The sequence below is a fragment of the Tenrec ecaudatus genome, chromosome 11 (genome assembly GCF_050624435.1).
Source record: "Tenrec ecaudatus isolate mTenEca1 chromosome 11, mTenEca1.hap1, whole genome shotgun sequence".
Lineage (NCBI taxonomy): Eukaryota > Metazoa > Chordata > Mammalia > Afrosoricida > Tenrecidae > Tenrec > Tenrec ecaudatus.
The window spans coordinates 5,099,939-5,124,478 of NC_134540.1; the positions used below are offsets into that span (position 1 = coordinate 5,099,939).

General features: G+C 47.2%; 1 protein-coding gene across 1 annotated transcript in view; it reads right to left on the reverse strand.

Moving 5' to 3' along the window:
- Positions 1–24,540, reverse strand: part of FLT1 (fms related receptor tyrosine kinase 1) — a 179,182-nt gene that overhangs the window by 50,185 nt on the left and 104,457 nt on the right. The window contains exons 14-15 of the mRNA XM_075562804.1: positions 24,391–24,537; positions 4,698–4,829 (exon numbers count right to left, since the gene is read on the reverse strand). Coding sequence (XP_075418919.1) covers positions 4,698–4,829; positions 24,391–24,537 — 279 coding nt within the window. The remainder of the gene's footprint in view (positions 1–4,697; positions 4,830–24,390; positions 24,538–24,540) is intronic.

A 24,540-nucleotide genomic window follows, 5' to 3' on the forward strand; every position in this document is an offset into this window, starting at 1 on the left:
TAGAGGCCCAATGTCCATCTGCTACCTTAATACGAAACCTATAAATATACATACATAGATCTGTTTCCCTATTGTTATAGTTAAATATATTTATATAAGTACATGCCTGTATTTAGACTTCTATAAATGCCCTCTTCCAAGGCTGCAAATCTTTACGGGAGCAGACAGCCTCATCTTTTTCACTTGGAGTGGCTGGGGCTTGAACAGTCAGCCTTGAAGTTAGCCGTTTAATACTCATGATGCTAACATAGCTTCTGATAAGTTCTTCAGTTAAAATGTGACACAGTTTCCTTGAAATAACCCCCTTGAGTTTTACCCAGCAAGTGCTCTGTGGAGGAGCAAAGGCAGGCTGTCAGCCTCCATAAAGATGTCCAGTCTCAGAAAACTTAAGCAGGGTCACTACGCTATGAATCAGAACCAATTCAATGGCCATGAGACTTGGGGTTTCTGTTTACTCTCTCCCTGCTATATTCTATAATTGGTTCCATGTATGGACTCTTATCAGTGACCACAGTATTTCAGATGTGGTTGGACTATTGCAAATGAGATTGTTTTTCAGCTTGCCACAGCTTTTATGCAGAGAGGTTGGATTCAGCTGTCAGTCCGAAAATATATAAAATAACATGATGAAAGTGAGCAAGGGGGAAGATAGGAAAGCTACAAGAAACAGGGCCCAAGAACTCCACGGCATGGCACTTGGAGGCCATGCTGAGTAAAAAGAAAGAGGCACATGAGATGGGAAGTGTTTACTGCCGTGTTTCCCCAAAAGTAAGACACCCCCGAAAATAAGACCTACTTAGTTTTGCCTCTCACTGAAATATAAGGCATCTCCCCAAAAATAAGGGTTTGGATTGTTATGATGATGTTCCAGAAGATGATGACATGACTGTCACTGAATAAATGAGTAAATGTACCATAGATTGTTGTATATGGAAATAATGGTGGTAATAAGAAATTCTTGATACTGTAGGATTCACAGTTTGTCTGGTTATGCTGCTTTGTGATGACAACTACTACCGTACCGTATACAGGTAATAAATTTCCTTTTCTTAGTTCAACAATAAATGTGTACCATATTCTTCTTCATGAAAAAATATGATATCCCCTGAAAATAAGACCTCGTGCATCTTTGGGAGCAAAAATTATTATAAGACACTGTCTTATTTTTGGGGAAACAGGGTAGTAATATCAAAGGCCAAAGCTACCCAAGGGATATGAGGCCATGGGTCAGACGCACCAACCCATCAGAAGAACCAGTGGGCTACTCAACTCCCCCCACAGGACCAATTTAGAATCAAGGATGGCAAGACTTTGTCTTCCGTACTTTGGACATATTGTCAAGAGAGACCAGTCCCTGGAGAAAGACATCATATTTGGTAATATGGAAAGACCGGGAAAAAGAGGAAGACTCTCAAGGATATGGAAGGACACAGGGGCTGTGTTCATAGGCTTAAGCATCGGAATAATGATGAGGATGGCACCGGACCGGGCAGTGTTTCGTTCTATCGTGCATGTTTCCTTTGGGGTGGAACTGACTCGATAGCATCTAACAACAACAATTGCCAAGGGGGTATCACTGTTGATGGTCGAGTGTCACTTACTGTCATGTCCCTTCTTGCCCACTATACTCGGTCAATCCAACACCTACAAGACCTGCCCTACAGGTTGCACTTTCCATGGTCGCCCTCTGTCTTTGACATAAACCAGTGTTTCTACTTTTTGAGAGAAGTGTAAAATGTGTGTTTGTGTTGAACTGGCCCTAATTGTGTTTTGTGCACCTTAATCTTCCAACTAGGTTCACCAAGCTCACCAAAGCGAAGGAGCATGGTGTATAACCCCGTATTTTTCATTACTGGGCGCAGTTGAACTGACTCTGACTTACCTTGCTCCCACGGGGCAGAACAGAACTGCCCGTAGGGTTTCCTAGGCTGTCCTCTGAATGGGAGCAGATCTCCTGGGCATGCCACTGAGTGGATTCAAACCACTAACCTTGTGGTTAGCAGGCAAGCACTTAATCATTGCACTGCCAGGGCTTGATGTCTTCATGTTACATCCTGCTGAAAATCCTTCAGTGGCTCCTGATTGCCTCTTACTCTCATGCAGGAGCCCCAGGCTCCTGTCTCCTTCTCCAGCTCCATCTCATCCCTCCTTCAGGGGTCCTAGCACTATGGCTGTGATGAACTTGTATGTGTGTGGTGGTGGTGGGGCCTCCTGGAAGCTCTCTGCTCCTCCCCACAGATGGCCCCTTTGTCTGGGTAGCCTTCCTCCCCATGTATCCCTCACACCCTTGGAAACCCACCACTCCTTTTGTCTTGTGTAGTCTTCTCAGTACCTAGCTCACCATCACGTCACCAGTGCTTCCCCTTCACCCTTATAGTGTGCACGAGGTACCCATAATGTGATGCTGATCAGTCCTGATGACTGACTTTCATGTCCTAGAACACATGGTACATATCTACCAGCTTTCTCCACTTCGAAAACCCACCCCTTCATGCCAGAGGAAAGAAAGACATGGATGGACTAAGGCAAGAGAGAGAAGCCACATTTAAATGGTTGTTAACTTGGCAACCTATTAACTTGTCTGGGTCTATGAAGGGCCCAAGGACGTCCTCACATAAAAGAGATGCACCTAAGACCCCTGGCTGCTGCTGACCCATCTTCCCTGTTAGCGAAGAATAGGGACAGAATGTGGTCCACAGGGAAGGTGGAGGGCAGTGGTCATGAGTCCAGCTTTTACCTCAGGTCTGCAATGCCCTGGGTGTAAGCCCTACCCCACTCCCATTGCCCGCTAGTTGACTCTGACTCCCAGCAATCCTCTAGGATGGGAGAATGACCTCCTAGGGTTTCCGGGTGTAATCCTTACGGAAGCTAACTGCTTCATCCCGAGGGCAGCGCTGTTCCACCAAGCTCCGTGCCACATCTGGGGTCCTGGGTAAAAGTCAGCCGCCGACCTTCCGAAGCAAACATGCTAAGGAGCAATGCACCCTTTAGAAGCCGAGTTGTTCCGTGAAGGAGCACACATGCCAGAGAGTTTACAACATGGCTAAGTTGACTGTCCATTACTAAAAGCATTCTGGGAATGCCACCTTCTTCTCCCTCTAAGAACCCTGCCAACCAAAAGACCAAACCTGCCAGCTGTTCCACAGGAGAAAGGTGCAGCCATCGTGGCTTTAACGATTGTGGCCTTGGAGGCCCTGTGGTTCCACTCTGCCCTAGAGGGCCTCTGAGCCGGAACCTGCTCCACAGTGGGGGGCTTGCCCCCTCCCCCAGGAAGTTTCAGGTCTCCGTCTCCTTGTGCAGGAAGGCCGTACTCTCTTTTGGGGGCCTTGAATCTTTTTTAGAGTTAGAATCTTTAAAAGCTGCATGGATTTCCAGGGGAGAAGGAAATCGCCCTTCCCCTCGCTCTGTGCCCACCAAACACATGCATGTTCAAACACTCCCACATGCTGTTGACTGGCGAGCAACTGGAAACAGGCTACCCAAGAGGTCCCATCCTTTCACAGAAAGCCCCAAAGTGCCTTCGAGGTCTCCATGGAAGAGGTGCCCGGGTGGTATTTTACCACGCGCACGGTTTCAGTGGTCACAGAAGCAGCAGTCAAGAGGTCAGCCTCTTGAAAGTGTTGAAAACAGGGAGCTTACTTTCACAACTAAGGTGGGCCTGCCCCGAGCCATGCTATTTCAGTTGCCTCCTGTGTGTGAAAGCTGGACGCGGAAGAAGGAAGACGGAAGAGTCCCCGTGTTTGAATGGTGGTGCTGGGCAGTGCATTGAAAGTACCACGAACTGTCACAGGAACAAACATCCATCTGGGAAGAAGTACTTCCCAGAAGGCTCCGCAGAGGCAAGGATGGCGAGACTTTGGCTCCCGTACTTTGGCCATGTTATCAGCAGAGACCTGTCCCTGGAGGAGGACAGCATGCGGGGCAGCAGAAAGAGGAGGCCCTCAAGGAGATGGATGGACAGGTGGCTGCAACAGTGGGCTCAGGCCTGGGCGCAGTTATGAGGAGGCGCCGGACCAGACAGCGTTTCCTTCTGTTGGGCACAGGGCTCCAGTGGCCAGAACCGATTCACTGGCACCTAACAGCAACCTTCTGTCTGGGGGAGTTCTGGTCACTGGAGAATGGAAACTGAGGTCTGGGCTGTTTCTGGATGGACACCACATGGTAGGCCAGGGCCCAGGGTCAGGGTAGGCCTCACTCCTGTGTTTTACCAACGAGTAGACCCAGACATGTAGAAGGGCGGGGAATGTTTCCTTGAAGGTGGCCTGGTAATGGCCTGTTGATCCTCAGTTGGTAGTGCTTTAACTCCGTGTTCAAAGCCAGCATAGAAAACCCTGGGACGAGCAACATTTGCCCAACTGGTGGGAACCGGAAGAAGAAAGGGGAAGGAAAGTGCATATGGGGCCCCCACCGCCGCCCCTCACCTGCACCCAACTCCTTTCTCCTCTTTGAGCCTGGTTCCCACAGGTGTGGCCCTCCCCAGCCATTCTCTGGGAATGGCAGCAGCTGACTTTTGTCTCTCTGGGGAGGCGGCTTCCCCAACTGAGACTGCGCAGACATAACCAGACAGGCCATCCCCTCCTCCCAGGGCAAGTCCCTGAGCCTGGAGTGCCTGGGCTGCCTGGGAGGTGGGAAGTTAAACAAACAGGGAAATGGGTGTCTGCACCGCTTCTGGTTGCCCTCCCAAGGCAGCTGTTTACCTTGCACCGTGAGGTACGCCGAGCTCCCCACGGAGCCCTTCTGGTTGGTTGCTTTGCAGTGATAGATGCCTTCATCCTTCTCGGTGACTCTTTCAATAAACAGCGTGCTGCTTCCTGGTCCGAGAATAATGCCTGAGGGAGAGAGGTGTTTGGATGAGCTCAGCTGGGTGACAAACAAGAGCAGAGAACCCCCTTCCTGTCCTGGGCTTGGCCAAGGAGACCCCAGGCTGAGAGAACAGGGGCCACAGCTGCCGGGTTGTTTGCTTCACATCCCCTTCGCCACACTGATGCCCAGACCTGGAGCAGCAGGTTTGGCCCAGGACACAAGAAGGTGCAGGTGCAAGAGGATATGAGGGGCCGTGGGGAGGAGAGCGGCTATCCAGAGCTACTACCTGCTGCGCTGAGTCAGGTCTGACTCACGGTTTCCTGTAAGACTGAGTGGGAGTGCCCACTGGTGTGTTTGGAAGCCCTGGCATTGGAGTGGGCAGCCGAGGGTTTTCTTCACCACATCAAATGCTCCTCCATTATTAAGCAGATGCATCTCTACCAGTGCTATTGTGGTTAGGTGCCACGGAGTTGTCTCTGACCCATAGTGACACAATGGACGAAACACTGCCCGGGCCTGGGCCAGCCTCTCAATGGCTGCAGTGTTTGAGCCCTGGGTCCAGCCCCTGGGCCTGTCAGTCCATCCCACGGAGGGCCTTCCTTTATCATGAATAGTGGAGTGACCGCAATGTCTGGGGACTACGTGAGACACTGTTCCCGTCTTCAGGAGCAGCGCTGGGGGCTCAGCGAGCGGCTAAGCCCTGGGCTGCTACCAGAAAGGCCGGTGGTTCAAATCTACCAGAGATGTCACAGGGAAAACCAGTAACTCCAGCTCCCTGCCACTGAGTGGATTCCCTCAGTGGTAGTCGGGTAGCACTGTCCCTGTGGGTTTCCGAGACTGCCACTCTGTGTCTTATTCCCGCAGAGCAGCTGGTGGTCTCGAACTGTTCACTTTACAGTGAGGAGCTTCATGCGCACCCACTGTGCCACCAAGGCTCCAGTCCAGAAGAAAAGACCTGGCAATTTGTCTCCAGAATGATCACATGATTACAGTGGAGCTAAGCATAAGGGTCAGTTCAACTCTGTCACGTGGGGCCACTCTGAGCAGAAAACTGAGTCAGCAGCAGCAGCAACAATAATTCACACCTTCACACTTGAGATAGCCCTGCCGGGTGTCATGGTCCCCCTTCTTAGAGGCTCGGTGAGGTGAGGTCACTTGAGCAGGCGCCTGCAGTTAGAGAGTAGAGCTGGGGCTTAGAAGCCCACACAGCATGCAGCCACGCAGGCCAGTGGCTGGTGGGTCTGTGACTACCTGCTGCTCGTGGTGGGCCCAGGCCCGGCCACTTCACACGCTGTCACTTTAAGCAAGTCACGTGAACCTCCTAGGTTTCTGTTTTCTCAGTCTTCAGATGAAAATGGAAGCTGTTCCTACTGAGCCAATGGAGTAGGAATGGCCGGCGTCAGGCTGGTGGTTCAGGGGTCACTCAATATGAGGGGGGCTGGGGTGGGGTATCCCAAGACTCTTGGACAATCGGGATGAAAAGATCATGGATGTTTCCCACCAACTTCTGAAAGTCCTCTGGTGTCAGCTGAAGGGTTACTACAGAGGAAGCACCCTGAATGTCCAGACCCCGGTTTCAAACCCTGGCAGCTTCATGCCCTCATGTTAGCTGTGTATGTCCATTGAGCACGTTCTCCAGCATCAGCTCTGCTAGAGGCTGGGACAGGGGTCAGGCAAGCACATAGGAGGGGGCGTCGAAAACTTCATGGGTGGATGGAATGAACAGATAATAGAATTTTCCAAAGAATTTTGGAAGCCCTCTTGTATCTTCTGAGGAGGGAAAATTTACACAGACCAAATACTCTCTCTCTTACACACAGACACACACACACACCCCACACACAGAGACGCACACAGACAGGCAAACAGGAAAGCGTTAATGAGTGAGAATGAGTCAGTGCCACTCAGCATGCCTGCCCTCGTGCGCAGCTGCATGTACAGAAACTCCCCCCCATGTCTGGTAGCCCTAACAAGCTTCGGCCTCTAGGTGTGTACTTATAGTATGTCAATGAGACCACACAGTGGTTAGGCTTTGGGGGCTGGCTCATTTCGCTCAGCGTGGCATTTTCAAGGCTCCCCCATGCCGGGGCCTGTTTCAGGACTTCATTTCTTGTTAGGCTGTGCACTCTGCCACCGTATGTGTGAATTGCATTGATCTGTTGGCCTAGAGATGGACCCGTTTTGGTCACTGTGAAAAGTCCTGTGATGAACTCTGGTAGACGGACTTCTAGATTTTTGTGAGCGGACTGATAAAAAATGTAGTTTGTTTATCCAGGGGACACATATTTACTGAGTGCCTGCCATGGACCAGGAGCCCTCGCGGCACAGTGGTGCTGTGCTGGGCTGAGATCCTCATGGTCATCCATTTGAATGCACCAGCAGCCCTGCAGGAGTAAGACTGGACTCCCCACCCTGTGAACATGGGGTGCTAGGAATCAGCATTGATTTAATGGCAGTGAGTTGTTTCTGTGTCTCCACCCCCTGGGCCTTATTCCAGGTGCTGGCGCTACCATAACAACACCAATAAACCCATGCATAGTAACCCTCCCTGAAGGACTGAACAGAACTGTCCCTTTGGGCTTCCGAGACTTCCTCTTTCCGGGCGCCGACGGCGTCATCTTCCTCTTGTGGAGTGGTTGATCGGTTTGGAGCGCCGACCTGGTGGCCAGGAGCTTAGTGTGGAGCCCAGGGCACTTCCAGGGCTCTTCAGCACAGGGATAAGCAAAGAACATGGTGGGCTTCAAAGAGAGAGGGCTTACATTCCGATTCTGGAGAGTCCAACAAAGATTGCAAAGACAGGACAAAACAAAACAAACCCAAAACCCCAAAGAAGGCAATGCAAAGAATGCAGATCAGAGTAAAGCCAATGGGGAAGCCAGGTCACAGAGTTGGCAGGCTAAAGGGGGCGATGGAAAGTCTGGAGCACCTGTGGTGGGGGGTTTAGGGAAGGCTCTCTGAGGAGGAGACATTTAAGCTGAGACTTGCAAGTTAGCAATCTGGATAAGGGCACCTTAGGCATCTAAACCCATGGCCTTTGAGTCATGTAAACTCCCTGTGACCCTACTCAACAGGTCTTAATGGAAGCAGAATGCCTCAACTTTCTCCCAAGGAGCAGTGGTGGGTGTGAACCAAGTGCAGCCAAGTGCATTCACCAGGGTTAAACTTTCGGCAGAGTGTATTAAGGATAAGGTCCGGAACAGCTTGCTCAAGGAGCGGTGCAAGACCTCTACTTTGGACTAGATCACAGTACGGAAGCAGAAGAGATGAGAGCTAAGCAAAGTGTGAGCCCTGCGTGGAGTCAAGGGCGCAATGGAAAGCCAGTGGTGGGTCTCCAGCTGCCAGCAGGATGCAAAGGGAATGGAGAGCCGGCTAGCAGTGAAAGGCATGTGAGGCTTGGACTAGATTAGCACGTTGAACATGTGGGCTTGGTGGCCTGTGGGGTTTTTTGTTTTTAAGGTCGAACCAATTTGGCTTACTTCTGGATGAGAGAGGGTGGTATGTGAGAAAGAGTTCTTCAAGGCTACTAGTTTAGACACCTGGAGAAGGGTGGTTCCCTCCTGAGATAAAGCAGATGTGTTGGGGAACGGGGTGGCAGAAGGAAATGAAGAATTCTGTTCTCCTCTGTCCATGTTAAGTTTGAGATGCCTACTTCACATGCAAAGGGGCTCTCCTGGAAGCTAAGAGAGGAGCGCTGGCACAGCACACCAGCATGACCAGCACGGGGAAGGCAGCTCAAGCCGTGGTGGGAAGAAGACTCTTTGGTTAGTGAGTCCAGATAGAGTAGTGAGAAAGGGTAAAGGCTAAACGCTGGGAACTGAAGAGGAGGGGGAAGCCGGAACAGAAAGAAGAAGGAATTGCTCAAGAAGTGGGAAGAAAACCAGGATCCAAGGAAAGGGTTTCAGGAAGGAGTCAACTTGGTGGAATACCGCTGAGAGCGGACGCTGAAGGGTGGCCCTTGATGCCTGGCATTTAGGATGAGTCTTTTCAGTGGAAAGTTATCCCAGTGGCGCAGTGGTTAAGTGTTTGGCTCCTAACTGGAAGGCCAGAGGTTTGAACCTACCTAGAAGCTCCCTGGGAGACCTGAGGATCTGCTCCCATCAAGATGACAGAACACCCGATGGGCGGGGAGGGGGGAGAGGAAAAACGAGGAGCTGATACCAAGGGCTCCAGTAGAAAGAAAATGTGAAAATGATGATGGCAAAATATGTTCAAATGTGCTTGACATAATGGATGGATGGATGGGTTGTAGTAGAGAGCCCCCAATAAAATGCTTACAGATAAAGAAAAGTAAACCCTCTGGGGGCAGTTCTATGCTGTCCCCAGAGTCAGAACACATCTGATGGCACCCGGCAACGACAGCAGCCACTTCAGAGGCGTGTGGGAGAACAAGCCGGAGTCAAGCTAGTTAAAAAGAGGCGAGTCGGCTCCTTGTCAAGGTGACCGCTGGGGAGCAGCAAGAGCTCCAGGAAAGATTCTTGTTTGAGACGTGAACTTACACAGCAGGCTTACGTGCTGCTAGGAATGATGCATTATCTAGCGAGAGCAGTCAATGAGGCGGAAGCCAGAGGGCTAAGCCAGGAACAGCTTGATTTTTGTGAACCTTCTTACTTGAGTTGGCTAACCAATTTTTTTTTTCTTTTTTGAGTAGTTGACTGAAAGAGGTGAGTTCCCCTTAAGGGGAGCTTTGAAGTCCTGGAAAAGGAGTTTAAATTCAGTGTAGGAGGAAATCGAGGGTCATGAAGATTTTTGAGCAAGGAAGTGACATAAAAAAAGCGATGTTTAGTCTACCAGGAAAATGCAGGATGGACTGGGGAAAGGAAAGAGTGACCTCTGGGAGTCCAGCTCATCAGCTGTAATTCAAGCAAGGCACGATGGAGCCCCCAATCAGGCCGGTGGGAAAGGAAGTGGAGGGGAAGAAGTGGAAACAGCCACTTTGTCGAAACAACTTGCAGGAACTGGCGTTTCATTGGCTGCAGGAATAGAGAAAGAGGAGTAAAATGTGGTTCTAGAATTGTAACCCCAGATGAGAGCTCCACTCGTAATTTTGGTGAAACTGTTTGATCTCTTTGGGAGTGGGGGTGGGGGTGTTTTGTAAATGAGAGCAGCAAGGTGTATTCCATAGGAGACCGTAGCTGTGAAGAACAGCTGAGGTCATTTAGGTGGAAGTTCTGCGGAAAACAGAAGACAAAGTTGTGCCCGGGAGCCTCAGGAAGGACAGCGATAGCTGGAGAAGGGGAACTGGGTGACTACCAACCACTCTTGGCACCACCACAGCCAACCTGAACCTCCACCAGCTTTCCATTCCTCCAATCCCCATTTAAGGATAACCCCATGTGATCAGGAGGAGAGAGCAGTCCATGGAGGAGGACATCATGCTTGGTAAAGTAGAGGGGCCTTGAAAAAGAGAGAGCCTCCCCACAAAATGGATCGACACAGTGACTGTGACAATATGCTCCAGCGTCACGGTAATTGTTAGGATGGTGCAGGGCCTGGCGGTGTTTCGTTCTGTTGTCCATGGGGTGACCCAGAACAGGTTCGATGGCCTCCAACAGCAGCCATGAGCAAATAAAGTCAAAGGACAGAGAGTCGTCCAAGAGACGGGTGCATGAGTGGGGTGTGTGTGTGACAGGATTGTACCAAGGATGTCAACGAGTTCATGTCAACCATCTAGCACAGTTTCCTCTCTCCATCAAATGGAGGAAGGAGACAAGGCGATGCAGGGCAAGCTCTTCTAACTTGAGGGCTGACATGCACCACCATCAGGTGGGCATGGAGACCCGTCACTCGATTCCTCCTCCTTCTCTTCCTATTTCCCTTCCTGAAAAAACAGGTAACAATAGTTACTCTCCTTCTGTTTTCTTATCCCTCCTTTGCCCTTACTTCATTCCTACTCATCCTTCCTCGTTTCCCTGGTGACAGTAGTTCTGCTGCATGCTGTGGGAGAGGCCCGTTCAACATGACAACCTTGGAATCCCCACGGGGCAATTCTGCTCTGTTCTAGAGGGTCCTGCGGAGTCAGAGTGACTTGATGACAATGGGTTTTGGTTTCTTTAATGGCTTAAGTTACTGATAGTAACTTCAGTTGATGACAGGGGGTCTGTTTTACTGAGAAGTCCATCTTTTAAAAGGGGTTCTATTTCCAGTTTCTTTTTTTCCCATTGAGATCAATTTCAAACAGTTGAAAAGTGAAGAAAAAATTAACTCTCGTACCCACTATTAAGCTGATTAGACACCGACAATGTTTTGCGCACCTCTTATGTTGTATTATAAGGTATATATCATCTTCAATTTTACCAAATATGTATTTCAAAATTTCCTCTCCAAATATACCAATTTTCACTTTAATTGGCAATATAAATTTCTCTCTCCTCATATCCTTACCAAGATTTGGTGTGATCAGACTTTTTAACTGATGACAAAATGATAAATGTGAAAGGTAGTTTAGTGTTGATTTTTAGTGCTTTAGGCCTTTTATTTTTAGTGTTTAGTGTTGTTTTAACTTACATTTCACTGATTATAGTTAGGCGCAATTTCTTGTTACACTTTTATTGACAATCCAGGTTTCTTTTTCTGTGGGTTGCTTGTTCACAGATTGCCCACTTTTATCGACTTGTGTGCTTGTCTTTTTCTCAATTATTTTTAGTATTTTTTATGTGTTTTGGATACTAATCTTTTATTGGTAAAATTTGTATCAACTCTTTCCTCATCCTACAGCAAGATTTTAAAATTATTTATGGTGAATTTTAAATACCAAAGTTTTCAAGTTCTCATGTCAAATTTGTTTGTGTGTTCTGTTACAGTTTTTGCTTTTTGTTGCTTTTTAAAAATCCTATAGTTAAATCATAAAGTCTTTTCCTTCTGTGCTTTGTTCTAAGAAAATGAAAAACCTGTTCAAAGTATTTATTTGCAGTATTACTTATTCACATTCAAGTCTTTAATCCACCTGGATGTTTTGTGGGGATATAAGTGTATGGTGTGAAGTAATGATCTTTTAAAATTTATTTATTTTTATAACCATACAAGTAGCCAAATGTCATAGGGCCACTTATTAAATACTATTAATCCCCCCATTGAACTATGGTGCCAACCCTTGTCATATACTGTTTCCATATATTTGTGGTTCTGTTTCTAGGGTCTCAGTTCTTTCCCGATGGCCTATTCATTTATACTTGCACCACATTGTTTAAATTACTACTGTTTGTAAATATGTCTTGATAGCTCATACTTCCTCTTTGAAATTATCTTAGTTTCTTGGCCCTTTAAATTTCAGCATAAAGTTCATTCTATAACCGATATGGAGGGGTCTTTGACTGGAACCCCATTGAATTTATATTCTAATTTGGGGGAAATTGTTATATTTGTTTTTAGATTAAAGCACAAGCATTCCCAATAGATAGCCTACAAAATGACCAACTAAAATGATTCAGCCTATTAATTAAAGGTCAAACATAAGAACAGCTGTGAGGATGGTGCGTCTTTCTGTTGTACAGGGGATCACTAATGCTGTACCTTTTGTTTATGTCGCTTCATGGGGAAGAATCAGCTTCTTTGAAAGCTTCCTCTCTCTGAGCTTCTCGCTCTTCTTTTGGGCCTTAGACATTAGACCTAACACGCAGAACTCCCTGCGAGCCGCGATGCTCACTTTGTGTTACTGAGACAATTGACTCAAGGGCTCTGCTGCTTCTGGAGGAAAGGCCCAAGCCACTTTCACGGCTCACATAGACATTTTGCATAAGCTTGACATTGAACACAGATTCCTCAGCCACTGCCTCTATTCTAATTCCAATGAAAACTCAGCATTATTTCTCTTCACTCTAAGAGGTGGCGTCCAGTTGGAGTAACAGGCCTCAGGGCAAGACTTCCAGGGGCCAAAATGACTGAGCTGGGTGTGAGATGACAGGGTGGGCTATGTTGGTGGAGCATGAAAATCCCATCGCACACCTGAAGTGGACACTTCTACTCAGCTCTATCCAAATGGGAAGTGGGTCCATTGCTGTCTTCTGAAAAGGCGCCGAGTGCTGCAGGGGTTCAGCGCTGTGCTGCTAACGGAAAAGCTGGCTGTTGCAACTCCGCAGCCGCGCGGAGGGAGGAAAATGAGGGCGTCTGCTTGCGTACAGATGGCTGACTGTGCAGACTCTGTGACAGACTCTCCTCTGCCCTCAAGGACCGCTGTGGGTTGGAAATGCCGCCAAGGTTGTGGGGTTTGGTTTGGTTTTTAATTGTCTTCTGAGTTTTAAAGAGAAGGCAGAAATAGAGTGTGTGTGTATATATTAATGTGAAACTACTATGAGTTTTAAACGTTAGCAATCAAATCAACTTACATAACTTGATTGTAAAGCCAATTAAAAATTGTATCTGGTTAGATTACACGGAGATGTACAGGGTTGGGATGGTATCTTTTTATTAAACAAAGACCTTCATGATTGGAGACCTGCTTATCTTCCCAGCTTCTGCCCCTGCTGTTTCCCTGGAATCTGTCTTACTGGTGGGTTTGTACCTCAGGATAAGCCTCAGTGACGTTGAACCTGGCCACCTGGTCAATGTTTACTTGCTCTTTCATATTGAGTGCAAGCATTAGCTGTTCTGGAAAGCATCTTCTCCTGCTCTTGGATCTCTTCTGTTACTCTTTGCATGCCTTGTGTCTTACGATATCTTATTTGTGTGATTCACTGTGGGCCTCTGGCGAGCAGGGTCTCTGCCCTGTCTGTTACCGAGTGCTGGGTGTCTAGTGCTGTGCTTTCCAACAGCAGATGCTCAGAATTGAGCAAATGACCAACTCAACCAAGACAGTGAAAGACTGCATTGGAGTGAAAGAATGAGCGCAGTACCGTCTGCCAATTGCAAGGAAGCCAAGATGGGCCTTGCTGCTAACTTCTGGTGCGGTGCTGACAACTGCACATCAGCAGCAGGGCCGTCTCAGAAAGTCTACCACACCAGACGTCGGTGAATTGTGTCACACCAGTTTCAAAAGTCTCCATATCCCGGAGCTTAGAAGATTAAACTCGGGTGGGCTTACTGAGTTTTCTGCAACCTGAATTCCCAAAGGACAAGTAAAACTTTATGCTGGGATGTTTCCACAGGAATTGAAAACGTACTCCACAGGCTCTGAGGCTGAGACTCAACCTAAGGATTGGAATAATCTATGGTGCTGGTTATGAATGGCAGTCGTGGATCAAAGTTTGTGTTGGTTTATCCACACATTTAACCATGAGATAAAGTCTACGTTATAAACATGTGCCCAACCCATGCATTTTATAGTTTCACAGGGCATCATAAATAATTGTATTTCTTCCCATAATACCATAAGCTTAAGGACAGTTTTGGAATTTTATATACAAGTTCCATATTTCCCCAGAGGGACAAATTCCTGGAGAAGGGCATTCTGCTAAGTAGAGAAAGAGGACGCCTCTCCATGAGACGCAGTGACCCAGGGACTGTTACCAGTGAGTGGCTTCAAGCATGACAACGGGGAGGATGGTGCAGAGCTGGGTGTGTTTTGTTCTGTTGCACACAGGTCCAGAGATCCAGTAGCACCTACCCACAAACATTTCTGAGGACGAGTGTGAAATAAAATTCTAACTAGATTCACCTTTAGTAACTAGATATTACACACATACACATACACACACACGACTGTTAATTTCCTAAAGTAACCTACTGGCCGAGGGACTCCTGTTTTGTTGTTCAACTGATCACTGTGAAACCACTTAGAAACCATGGTGTCTGCTCCAAATGGTCAGCTAAAGTTTAATCAACTCTCCTTTTCAACCATCCAAGTCCAATTCAGCTGCATCTTCTCAAAGTTAAAGCCTATGTTGTTCATTTTTGTTTTCTCTAAAACATCACAAAGGCCTTTATCTACTGTCATTGAGTTGATTCTGACTCATATTGACCCTATAGGTCAGGAGAACCATTCCCTAAGGTTTCCAAGACGATCAGTCTTTGGGGGAGCAGACAGCTTCACCTCTCCCGAGGAAGGGTTGGTACATTTGGAACCCCAAACTTGAGGTTAGCAACCCAGATACTTAACCCATTGCACCCAAGGGCTCCTGGACCCGCTTATAAACTCAGAACCAAACTCACTGCCGAGGTTTCCGTGCTGACTTATGGTGAGCGTCCAGGGCGGGAGGGAAACTCCCCTGCGGGCTTCCGAGACTGCAACTCTATGGGAGTAGAAAGCCTCATCTTTTTCCCACAGAGCAGCTGGTGGTTTAGTCTGCTTATAGTAGATATTAATATATATCTGTTAAGTTTAGCAAGACAGACGGTGAATTTTCTGTTATTATTGATAGCCAACTTTTTAGCAAGCATATTAAACAAAACAAAACACTGCCGGCAAGTCAGTTCTGACTCATAGCAACTGCAAAGGGCAGAGCGGGTCTGCTTGCTGGGTTGCTGAGAGGCGCTGGGAAAAATTGCAGGGAATGAGGCAGGGACCTTGAATCCTCCACACTCTATGCCCAGAAGACATGGGCAAAACTTGAATGAAAACTCAAAGCACAAGTATGTCACATACTGCCAGATGGCAGTAAGAATGAATGGATCCCATTTCTGTGTAAAAATGGGGAACCTCATATTTCTGCATGTGCCCATATGAGAGGGATTTTGAAAAGTTCACGGGAAAATGGACAGTAGCGACTAACTACTGCCTTTGTTATTTCTTGGTATATTTTCTGTCATTCCTTCTGAATTTCCCTCCTCCCATTTTGAACATGTAACTCACAATGCTTGAGGACGTCCTACAGGCTCAACAGTAAGGCAGGGAAATGAAAACACAAAGCACGCACATGGTTAGGTATTGGTTAGGTGCTTGGTTACGTACTAGTTAAGTACTGATTAAGTGCTCAACTGCTAACCAAAAGGTTCGAAATTCAAACCCACCGGGTGACAGTGTGTTTTAATTGCCCCATTTCCTGATCCATCGTGTCCCATCTTTCAACTGACTCACTGGCTCTGGTGCCGGCTCAGAAGACACGCAGTGCGCGTGATAGATGTCACTGCTACCTGAGGACACGGTCTTCATTCTAGCCCCTGACACACACGTGCTTTGAGGTTTTTGGTGTGTTCAGATTTTGTTTCCTTACTTGCGGTTGTCATGGCTGAGCCTAGCGCAGTCAGTGCAAGGCACAGAGCAGGCATCCTGCCGCGATGCGGTGACTATTGAAATGAATGTTGGCTGGTCTGTAACTTGACTCCCCAAAGCTTAGCAGTTCAAGGGCAGCCTTCCCAATCAATGGTTGATTAACATGTATTATGTAGGTTATAAACATAACATGTATGTTAGAAAGAGCCCTGGTGGTGGAGCAGTCATGGGTTGAGCTGCTAACCTCAAGGTCAGCAGTTTGAAACCACCAGTTGCTCTGGTGGGAGAAATGTGAGGCTTTCTATTCCCATGTGAAGAGTTTCGTCTCAAACTCACAGGGACAGTTCTACCTTGTTGTACAGGCTCTCTGTGAGTGGGAATTAACTTGCTGGCAGTGAGTTTGGTTTGGGTGTATGTTGTGTAGACGGAATGAACCCTGCATCCAAGTTGCCTTTCCAATACCAGGCTTCGGAGTAATTTGCGTAAAGTGCATGGTTTCCACCCTTCCGTTCCTTACCTTTTTTTTTGGTGCTGGCTTCATTTATCTGGAAATGGCAGTCGACAGCCGTTGTGGACCTTAATCTACGGCACCTATCAATCGAGTCATACTTTTCTAGTCATTCCACAACTTCTTTATGCCCCTTGGGAGCACATCCAGCATCACTAGTGGCCCCTAGTCTGGGTCCCGTGGTGCTGGTCAAGGTTTACCACATTGCACTAAACAAGATACAACCACCCCACCCCCCGAGAACCATGAAACACCGCTTTTCACAGAGGCACGCCACTGACTGGAGAGGGAAAGACATGAAGTGCTGGCTCCAGGATGATGGTGTCACTGTGTTTTTATAAAACTTGTGAGCAAGCTCAAGTGCATGCTGTGCAAGGGCCAAGCACATAGCAAGAATCCTGAAACTTTTAAAACTTAAAGCTAATTGGATTTGGGTTCAAAGTCAATTTTAACTCTATAGGTGGCACATGTAAATTCCTTAAAAATAAGCTCTAGATACTTTTAATATGATTTTAAACAGGTTGTGTTTTGAGGGCCATTGACTTGGTTCCCACCCATAGGGACCCTGTGCACAACAGAAGGAAACAGCCCAGCTCTGCGCCAGCCTCACAATTGTTCCTGTACCTGGGTCCATTGTTCCAGCCTCAGGGTCAGTCCGTGTCCTTGAGGAGCTTCCTCTGCTTCCCACTGCCCCTCTGCTTTATGTGTAGCCTTCAGAGACTTAATCTTTCTTGAGACAATATTCACGTTTTAAATGTTTTTTTCCCCAAAAAGCATGTTCTGAATGTGGCTTAAAACCAAAGAGAGTTTACTAAATGATAAATGTCTGCCTCGAGCATTGTGATTTGGTGGGAGGCTTGGAGTGGGGGAGCATTATGCTCTTTTAATAACTAGTTATGGTGGCAACATGGTTATGAATTGGGCTGCAAAGCCAGCAATTCGAAACCACCAGCCCCTGTGCTGAAGAAAGACAGGGCTCTCTATTCCCATAAACAGGTGCAGTCTGCGAAACTCCGAGGGGCAGCTCTGCCCTACCCTATAGGGTTGCTATGAGTTGGCATTGGCTCGAGGGCCTAGTGCTTGTTTGCTGCAGTTTTTGTTTGTTTGGGTGATATGGGATCAGCGTTGACTAAAGCGACTCAAAAGGACAGATAAGAACCTTGGGGCAGTGAGTGTGTTGGTGGAGGAGGACCAGTTCCGCCAAGGATGGTGTGAATGGCTGCAAAGCTGGAGAATGTCATCCTTGTCACTGAACTGTGTACGAAGGAATTAGGGAATCGGCGTAGGTTTTGTTGTGTGCATTCTCAACAACAGTGACCTAAATAAAATGCCAACAGTACGTTCGTTGTTCCACCAGGTCAGATGAAACCAGTGCCTCTCTGTTCTCTTGTGGACGATGGAAGTGAAGGGTTGGGTCCACGTACTCGATGCCCACATTGAGTCAGATTCTTGCCGGTTGAATCTCGGTCTGGTTCTTACTCCATGGCTTTGGGACACATTATCTTTTCCTCTCTCGCTCTCAAAGTCCTCGTCCTTCGGTCTGTGAAACGGACTACGAAACCAGCCTCAGAGAACTGTCGTGAGGCTTCACTCCAGGACTACTAGTCAAGCGCTCAGAGCAGTCTCTGACACCCTGTACGTGCCGTTGTTCGGTGCTGACGAGTCATTCCAATTCATAACGACCCTGTGCACAACGGTGCACAGTACTGCCCAGCCCTGTGCCACCCTTACCATTGTACCGATGTCTGAGCCCATGGCTGAAGGCACTGAACCAGTCCAGCTTCTCGAAGGGCTTCCTCGTTTTTGCTACCCTGCCCCTTTACCCAGCACGATGTCCTTTTCCAAGGACTGGTCTCTGGATGACATGTCTAAAGTACCTGAGCCAGTAAGTGTTGGTGAGTGTGGAGGAGGACAGGTCTGTGGGATGTACTTACTAGGTCTCCTTTCTATTAGGATTATGGACGAATCTACGAGGAATGGCAGAGTGCTAGCCACAGTGTCTCCTTGTGTTTGCTGGGCTTTCAGAGTGATGCCGGCTCCTAGCAGTGACCTGCCCCAGGGGGTTTTCTAGCCTGTCACTGTGACGGGAGCAGATCACCCGTTCTTTCTCCCTCAGAGCCGTTGGGTGTGTTTCAGCCCTTGACGTTTGGGCTAGTAGTCAAGGGCTTAACCGTGTGCCACCGAGGCTCCGTAACACAGCGCCCTGGTATCTGACCAGTGCCTATTCTCTAATGAAGAAGACATCTGAAGGTCTGTCTCCTCGCACAGATTTAGCAAAGCAGACAGATAAAATCAGGGAATCATGCGGTGAAACCCTCCCAGGCACGCATTGTAACTAGAAGTGGGCGTGAGAGGAGCGAGAGAACGAATCTGGTGGTGTAGGATGGCTGAGGGTTCTCAGAGGCAGCAGGAATTCAGGTGGGACAGGAAGAATTGGAGGGAGCCGTCCAGGAAAGCCTGAGGCCCAGGGGTGTGAGGGAGGGATGAAGAGAAGGTGAGCCTTGGGGGAATGGGAAGCCAGTGATGACAAATGGGGTGATGCCAATCAGCGGAGCTCCTTGAAGGCTGGCGCCATTGCCTACGGGAGGGACTGTGGTGGGCCTTAGGGACAGGCACCGTGGTGTCTGGGGCAGTCAGGTTCTTCAGGTCTTGTCGATTGCCTGCCTGAGACGGCCTCACCATCCCTGGAATTAGCTGCCTTCCTGGACTTGCTCACTTAGTCCCTTTCGTTCCTGCTCAGTGCTCTTTGGCACAAGACTTAACTACTGCTTTTGTAACACTTCTTGAAATTGCATTTCTGCTGCAGGATGGTTGTGCCCCATTGAAAAGGTTTCTTGTTGTTGTTGTTTTTTTTCTGGAAAGGAAATGAGAAGAGAGGGAAAAAGCCCCAACTCCCCTACATTCAGTCAGCAGGCGCTGTGCCGCCGCTTGCCCAGAGCAAGTGTTGGTGTGTGTGCACGGCTTCCTCTTGCCTGTTTTCTTTGGAATAGAGCATTGTCATTTAACAAGTCACAATGATGGTGGGCCCGGAGCCTACCAGCCATTCAAGGTCACTAAAAGCTCTCCGCTGCCAGGTTGTATCCAGAAGATAGACTTCAAGTCTCTAAGGGATGGAGAGTTTATTCTGAGGGGTTTTTCTTCTTTTTTTTTTAACTTGGTCCAGCTTTCCAAAGTCTTTTCCGGGCATGAGCTTTGTGGTTTTCTATCTCAGCTATTTTTTTGTTTCTGTCCTTTTCTTTTTTTAATCATGTCTAAAGTGAAAGTTTATACAGCAAATTAGATTCCCATTTAATGATTTCAATGAAAACTAGTCAGTGCTAATGGTTACATTTCTCACAAAGTGTTATCATTCTCATTTCTTCTGTTCTGCTTGCAACATTTCTAGTACCCTCCTTTCCCTTATCTTTAATCTATGATGATATTTGACCATTTGGTCTCCTAGAGTTGATTTTTATTTTTCATTCTTTATTTTATGGTGCATTCTGTTACTCAGCCTATAGGTGATCTCAAAAGATTATTTCAGTTTAAAGTTTGGAGTGTGGTAGTTGATATTTTGTGCCAACTGGGCTGGGTCAGGATTGTCAGTAGTTTGGCAGACAACACCTAGTAACCCCCCATGACCTGGTCTAACAGTGTAATCACGGCCAGTCAGTTGATAGAAGATTGGGGCGGGAGATAAAACCCGTATTCAGATGCAGTTGATTGAATGGAATGTGTCTTTGGGTATGTGGCCTGCTTCCAATATAAGTGGATGCTGTAGAAAAGTTTGCTTGCTTTTTGCTGGGTATCGATTCTATGTCTGGTGCATTGACCTTCTGTTCTTTGTACTTGAGGCAATGGCCTGCCATACCGCCTGCCAATCCTGGGAATCATCGTCAGCTTGCTATCTCACCTGCTGACCTTGGATCTATTTAACTCTGCAGCAGTCACTAGTCTGGGGTCTTTCTGGAAATATTGAGTTCATCAGTCCCCAAAGCTATGACAGTCGGAGAAACCTCTAGCCTGGTACCTGACCTATGGGATTGGAACCTGCTGGGACATGAACTAAATGGCTTCTACAAAGTGTGAGTCATTTTCTGGACATAGATCAATCTCTCTCTCTTTGGTTTTGCTTCTCTAGTTAGCCAAAACTAAGACAGTATGTATTTCAGAGCAATAGTCTCAGGGAAATCTAGTCTTAACTGGTCCAGTAAACCTGGACATTTTAAGAATTTGAATTCTGTGTGCATTTTTTTTTTTTAACCATCCCAATGTGGTCCTGATCAGAAAGGTCATAGTGGTAGGTAGCCAAGTACCATCTAGTTCTTCTGGTTCCAGAGTCGACTATTAATTGCATTTCAGCTTTGGAACAAGTGAGTGGAGGATTATCACTTTGATTGCGTGTAATCTTTCTTCATAAGTAAAGACCCATAAAAGAGGGCGTTTTAAAAGAATGTCTCCATGCTTGGACATCAGGGCTGTGCTCGTGGAGCCCATTGTGTTAGGCACTGCATTTGCTGTCTCAGGTGTGGATATCACACAAGCAACTATAAACCTGAGAGGCACATAAGAAATCCACTTTCATAAGGATTGTAGAAGTTTTCAAGAGTGAATGAAGGTTCTTAAGTAGGAGAGATCCGGTACCATTAGGGAATCCCTGGGCCTAGTTGAGCTCAATAATGCCAGTAAACCTGAGGGGTGACATAGAGTGATACAGCTTTCATAGAAAACCGTTTTGGATAGTCTTCCTTTGTCTCTCAGAAAATACAAGAAGGCTGGGAGGAATATATCTTTATTAGATTGTGAGTTGTCAGATACTTGGAGCTGAGTTATTTAGGATCCCTTCTAACACCAGCTCAATAAATTCTGATAGCACCCTCATTAGATCAAACCTAAACTAGCTGGGTCAGAAGATAGCATTTACTAGCTGTGTCTTTAGGTTTGCTAACTACAAAGTCAGAAGTTCAAATCCACCAAGCACTCCACGGGAGCGCGAGGAGGCTGTCTACTCCTAGAGAGGTCTATACTCTTAGAGACCCTATGTATCAGTTCTGCACTGCTCCGTGGGAGTGGGAATCAACTGGGCGGCAGTGGGTTCTTCTCACAGGCCAGGTCAGTGATGCTAACTCATTTAAACCTTGCTCTATCCCAGTGTAACTGTGGCTAGATGAGTTCCCAAGGTGAGTGGTTCAAACCCACCAGCTGCTCTGAGTTAGAAAGATGAGGCTGCCTGCTCCCATAAAGATTTACAGTCTGAACCCCTAAAGTGTAGTTCTGTGTCTTACAGAGTCACCTTGAGTTGGAAGTGGGTGTGGTTGTGATTTTATGTCCTGCATGGGAGTCTCTGGGTGGTGTAAAGGGTGAGGCAGTCCAATACTATTTGAGAGGCTGATGGTTCAAACCCACCCAGATGTGCCTTCAAAGATAAGCCTGGTGACCTACCTCGGAAAAGTCACAGCCTGGAAAACTCCACGAATCAGTCTATGCTCCCGACACGGGCTCTCCGTGGGCCAGGAGTAAGTCGACCACAGCAGCAACATCCCTGCGTTGTCTCCAGCACCCACCCAATTTATAAAGAAGGACGCAGTGGCTCAGGGAGTAAGAATAAGTGAGCTGCCCAAGTTCCTGTGTAACCCCAGCGAGTCAAGCTGAGCCTCAAATCCTGCTCTTCCTCCTGCACCGCATGACCTCAGTGAGCTTTCAGCAACATGCCTCTGCTTCGGCACTGTCCCTTGCCTTGTCTGCCTCCATAGCCAGCATGGTCACCAACTTTCAGATTTGGCTCGGTCAACCCTGGTCCTTTACCCCACATTCAATGCAGGAGAACCAGACTGAATGAAGTCAAACTTGCGCCTTTCAGAGTTACCAAATACGTCACACTAATATTTTATACATTGCACCCTGTGATCAAGCAAGTTTAGGTAAAGTGGAGCTTAATAAACACAGCTTAGCAGGTTCCTTTAGAACAAGAGTTGGTTGGGCCCTTACTATGCTGATGTGAGGTCTGAATCTCGGGATGGGGGAAATCTCACACTTGGTTATACAAACTCTTAATGGATGGGGTGATGGATGCATTTATTAATCTTTTTATTGTGGCACAATGTCTCATGGGATTAGTGTTCCCTGAGCAGCTTTGGAAATACTCATCTTCATAGACAGTCATCTTGCGGAAACCACATGACCTCTTGGGACCTGAGTTTACAGTTCCACAAATCAGATGAAGGAATATCTCAAAGGTCTTTTTCAGCTTTAAAGCCTGTGATCTAACCACCTGAAGTCCAGGCATTTCTGCTAACAAATGAAATGGCTTAAATATAGAATTATCATCTTCTGAAAACCATTCATTCACTCAAGCGACACTCCTGAAGTACCATACTACATTATAAGGTCATACAGTAAGGCACACTTAAGACAAGTGCGATGCCAGATCTGCCTTCAAAGAAAGAAGAACTGTGGGAATTGGCCATTGAAAAATAGGAAGAAAACAGTCAAGATTATTAAAATGTAGGTAGACAGTAGAGTAGCAGAGAGAGGCGTCGACAGTGCACACACATGTAAACCGATGATTTAAACAACATAGTCAGAGGGCAGTAGAAATACTTGGAACTAATAAAGATGCCTAAAGGAGCTTCTTTCTCTTCGGATACCTGACCTGGGTCTTGTGGACTGAGTAGACATTAGATGAAGTGAAGGTACTCTAGGAAAAAGAGGCATAAGAATAAAAGTACATGGGGAGAGGTCAGCGGAATGTATGGAGGGGTCGACAAGAACATCAAGGTTCAGGCGGGGCCGTAGACCTAACGTGGGAGGAGCTGGCCGGGGTCTGTTGTGGAGGGTGTCATGCTGTGTGATGGAGAGCGAATGGGAGGCTTGAAGAAGTATGTCCATTGCTACCTTGCACTGTTGTATGGAAAAGAGATGCAGAGAAAGAAGAGCGCGCTGGGAAGCGCAGTGAGGATGTTTCTGTAGAAGCTCGGGGGACAGGTGAAGAGCACCCAGGATCAGGAGGATGACAGTAGGAAGATAGAGGGAGGGCTGGATCTGCAATTTATTCGGCAGTTCTTACCAGCTCAAGGAGTGATGGATTAGATGGGGGGTGGGGGTGGGGTGAGACAGGTCAACAAGAGGCCATGAACTTCTAATGTGGATGACAGAGTCCATGAGGGGAGAAGATGTTACTACTTTATGAAGAAAAATGGAGTCGACAATGAGCTTTGGACCCATGGAGAGATAGGCTTCTCTAAGGCCATGTCTTAATATCTGAGGTCACTATACCACAACGCCATTCTGTGCATAAATGGGAATGGAGGTTCCAGTTTGGCCCATTCCACATGGCCACTTGTTTGCTTTCTGAAGGATGATGGAGCACAGCAAACAAGCAGACTACCTGTATTTGTCATTAAGTAGAATTATTAACCCAAATTCTAAAATAAGTTTAATTTCATTTTCTCTAACCACCGAATGACATAGCAGGCAGTGGACAGGGTTTGGACTTCCCAGAATTCCGATCCAGTAGAAACCCATGGGGTTTTCCTTATGAGTCTTCACGAATATATATATATTTATATATATTGGTCAAAAGAAACTCACAGATACTGGTTGAGTTTAGATTTTCTTTTAGCGATATGGTTGAAAAAACCCTCTTTCAAACGACTAAGATGGGGGTAGATGAATTTAAAGATTTGAAGTCAACTTGCATACAGATGTTCAAAGCTCAGCTGCACCTCAAACCCAGGAACTAAAGCCCTCACCTCTCTGAGCATTTTAAGTATTTGTTTATTCTTCACTTCCCTGAATACCTTGTTTAAAGCAGCCGTGACAGTTGGATAGATTGTAGAAGGATCTTTCTAGAAGAGTGGGCTGTGGTCAGCATAACAATTGGCTCAAAGATTCCTCATTGGAAGTTGAAGTGTGTGGCCAAGTCCCAGTGGTTTGTTTCCAGCTCTCAGATAGATCAGAAGAAGGGGAGGAGGAGTGAGAAAGAGGAAGCTCATGGAAAACCAAAAAAATCTCTTACCAGGTTCTTGTTGGATTTTGTGATTGTTTTTAAACCAGGTGATCTGAGGCTCTGGGACACCTTTAGCATGACAGTCTAAAGTGGTGGAGTTACTGATGGCCACTGTTTGATCACTGAGGTTTCGCAGGAGGTATGGCGCTTGCTGATCTA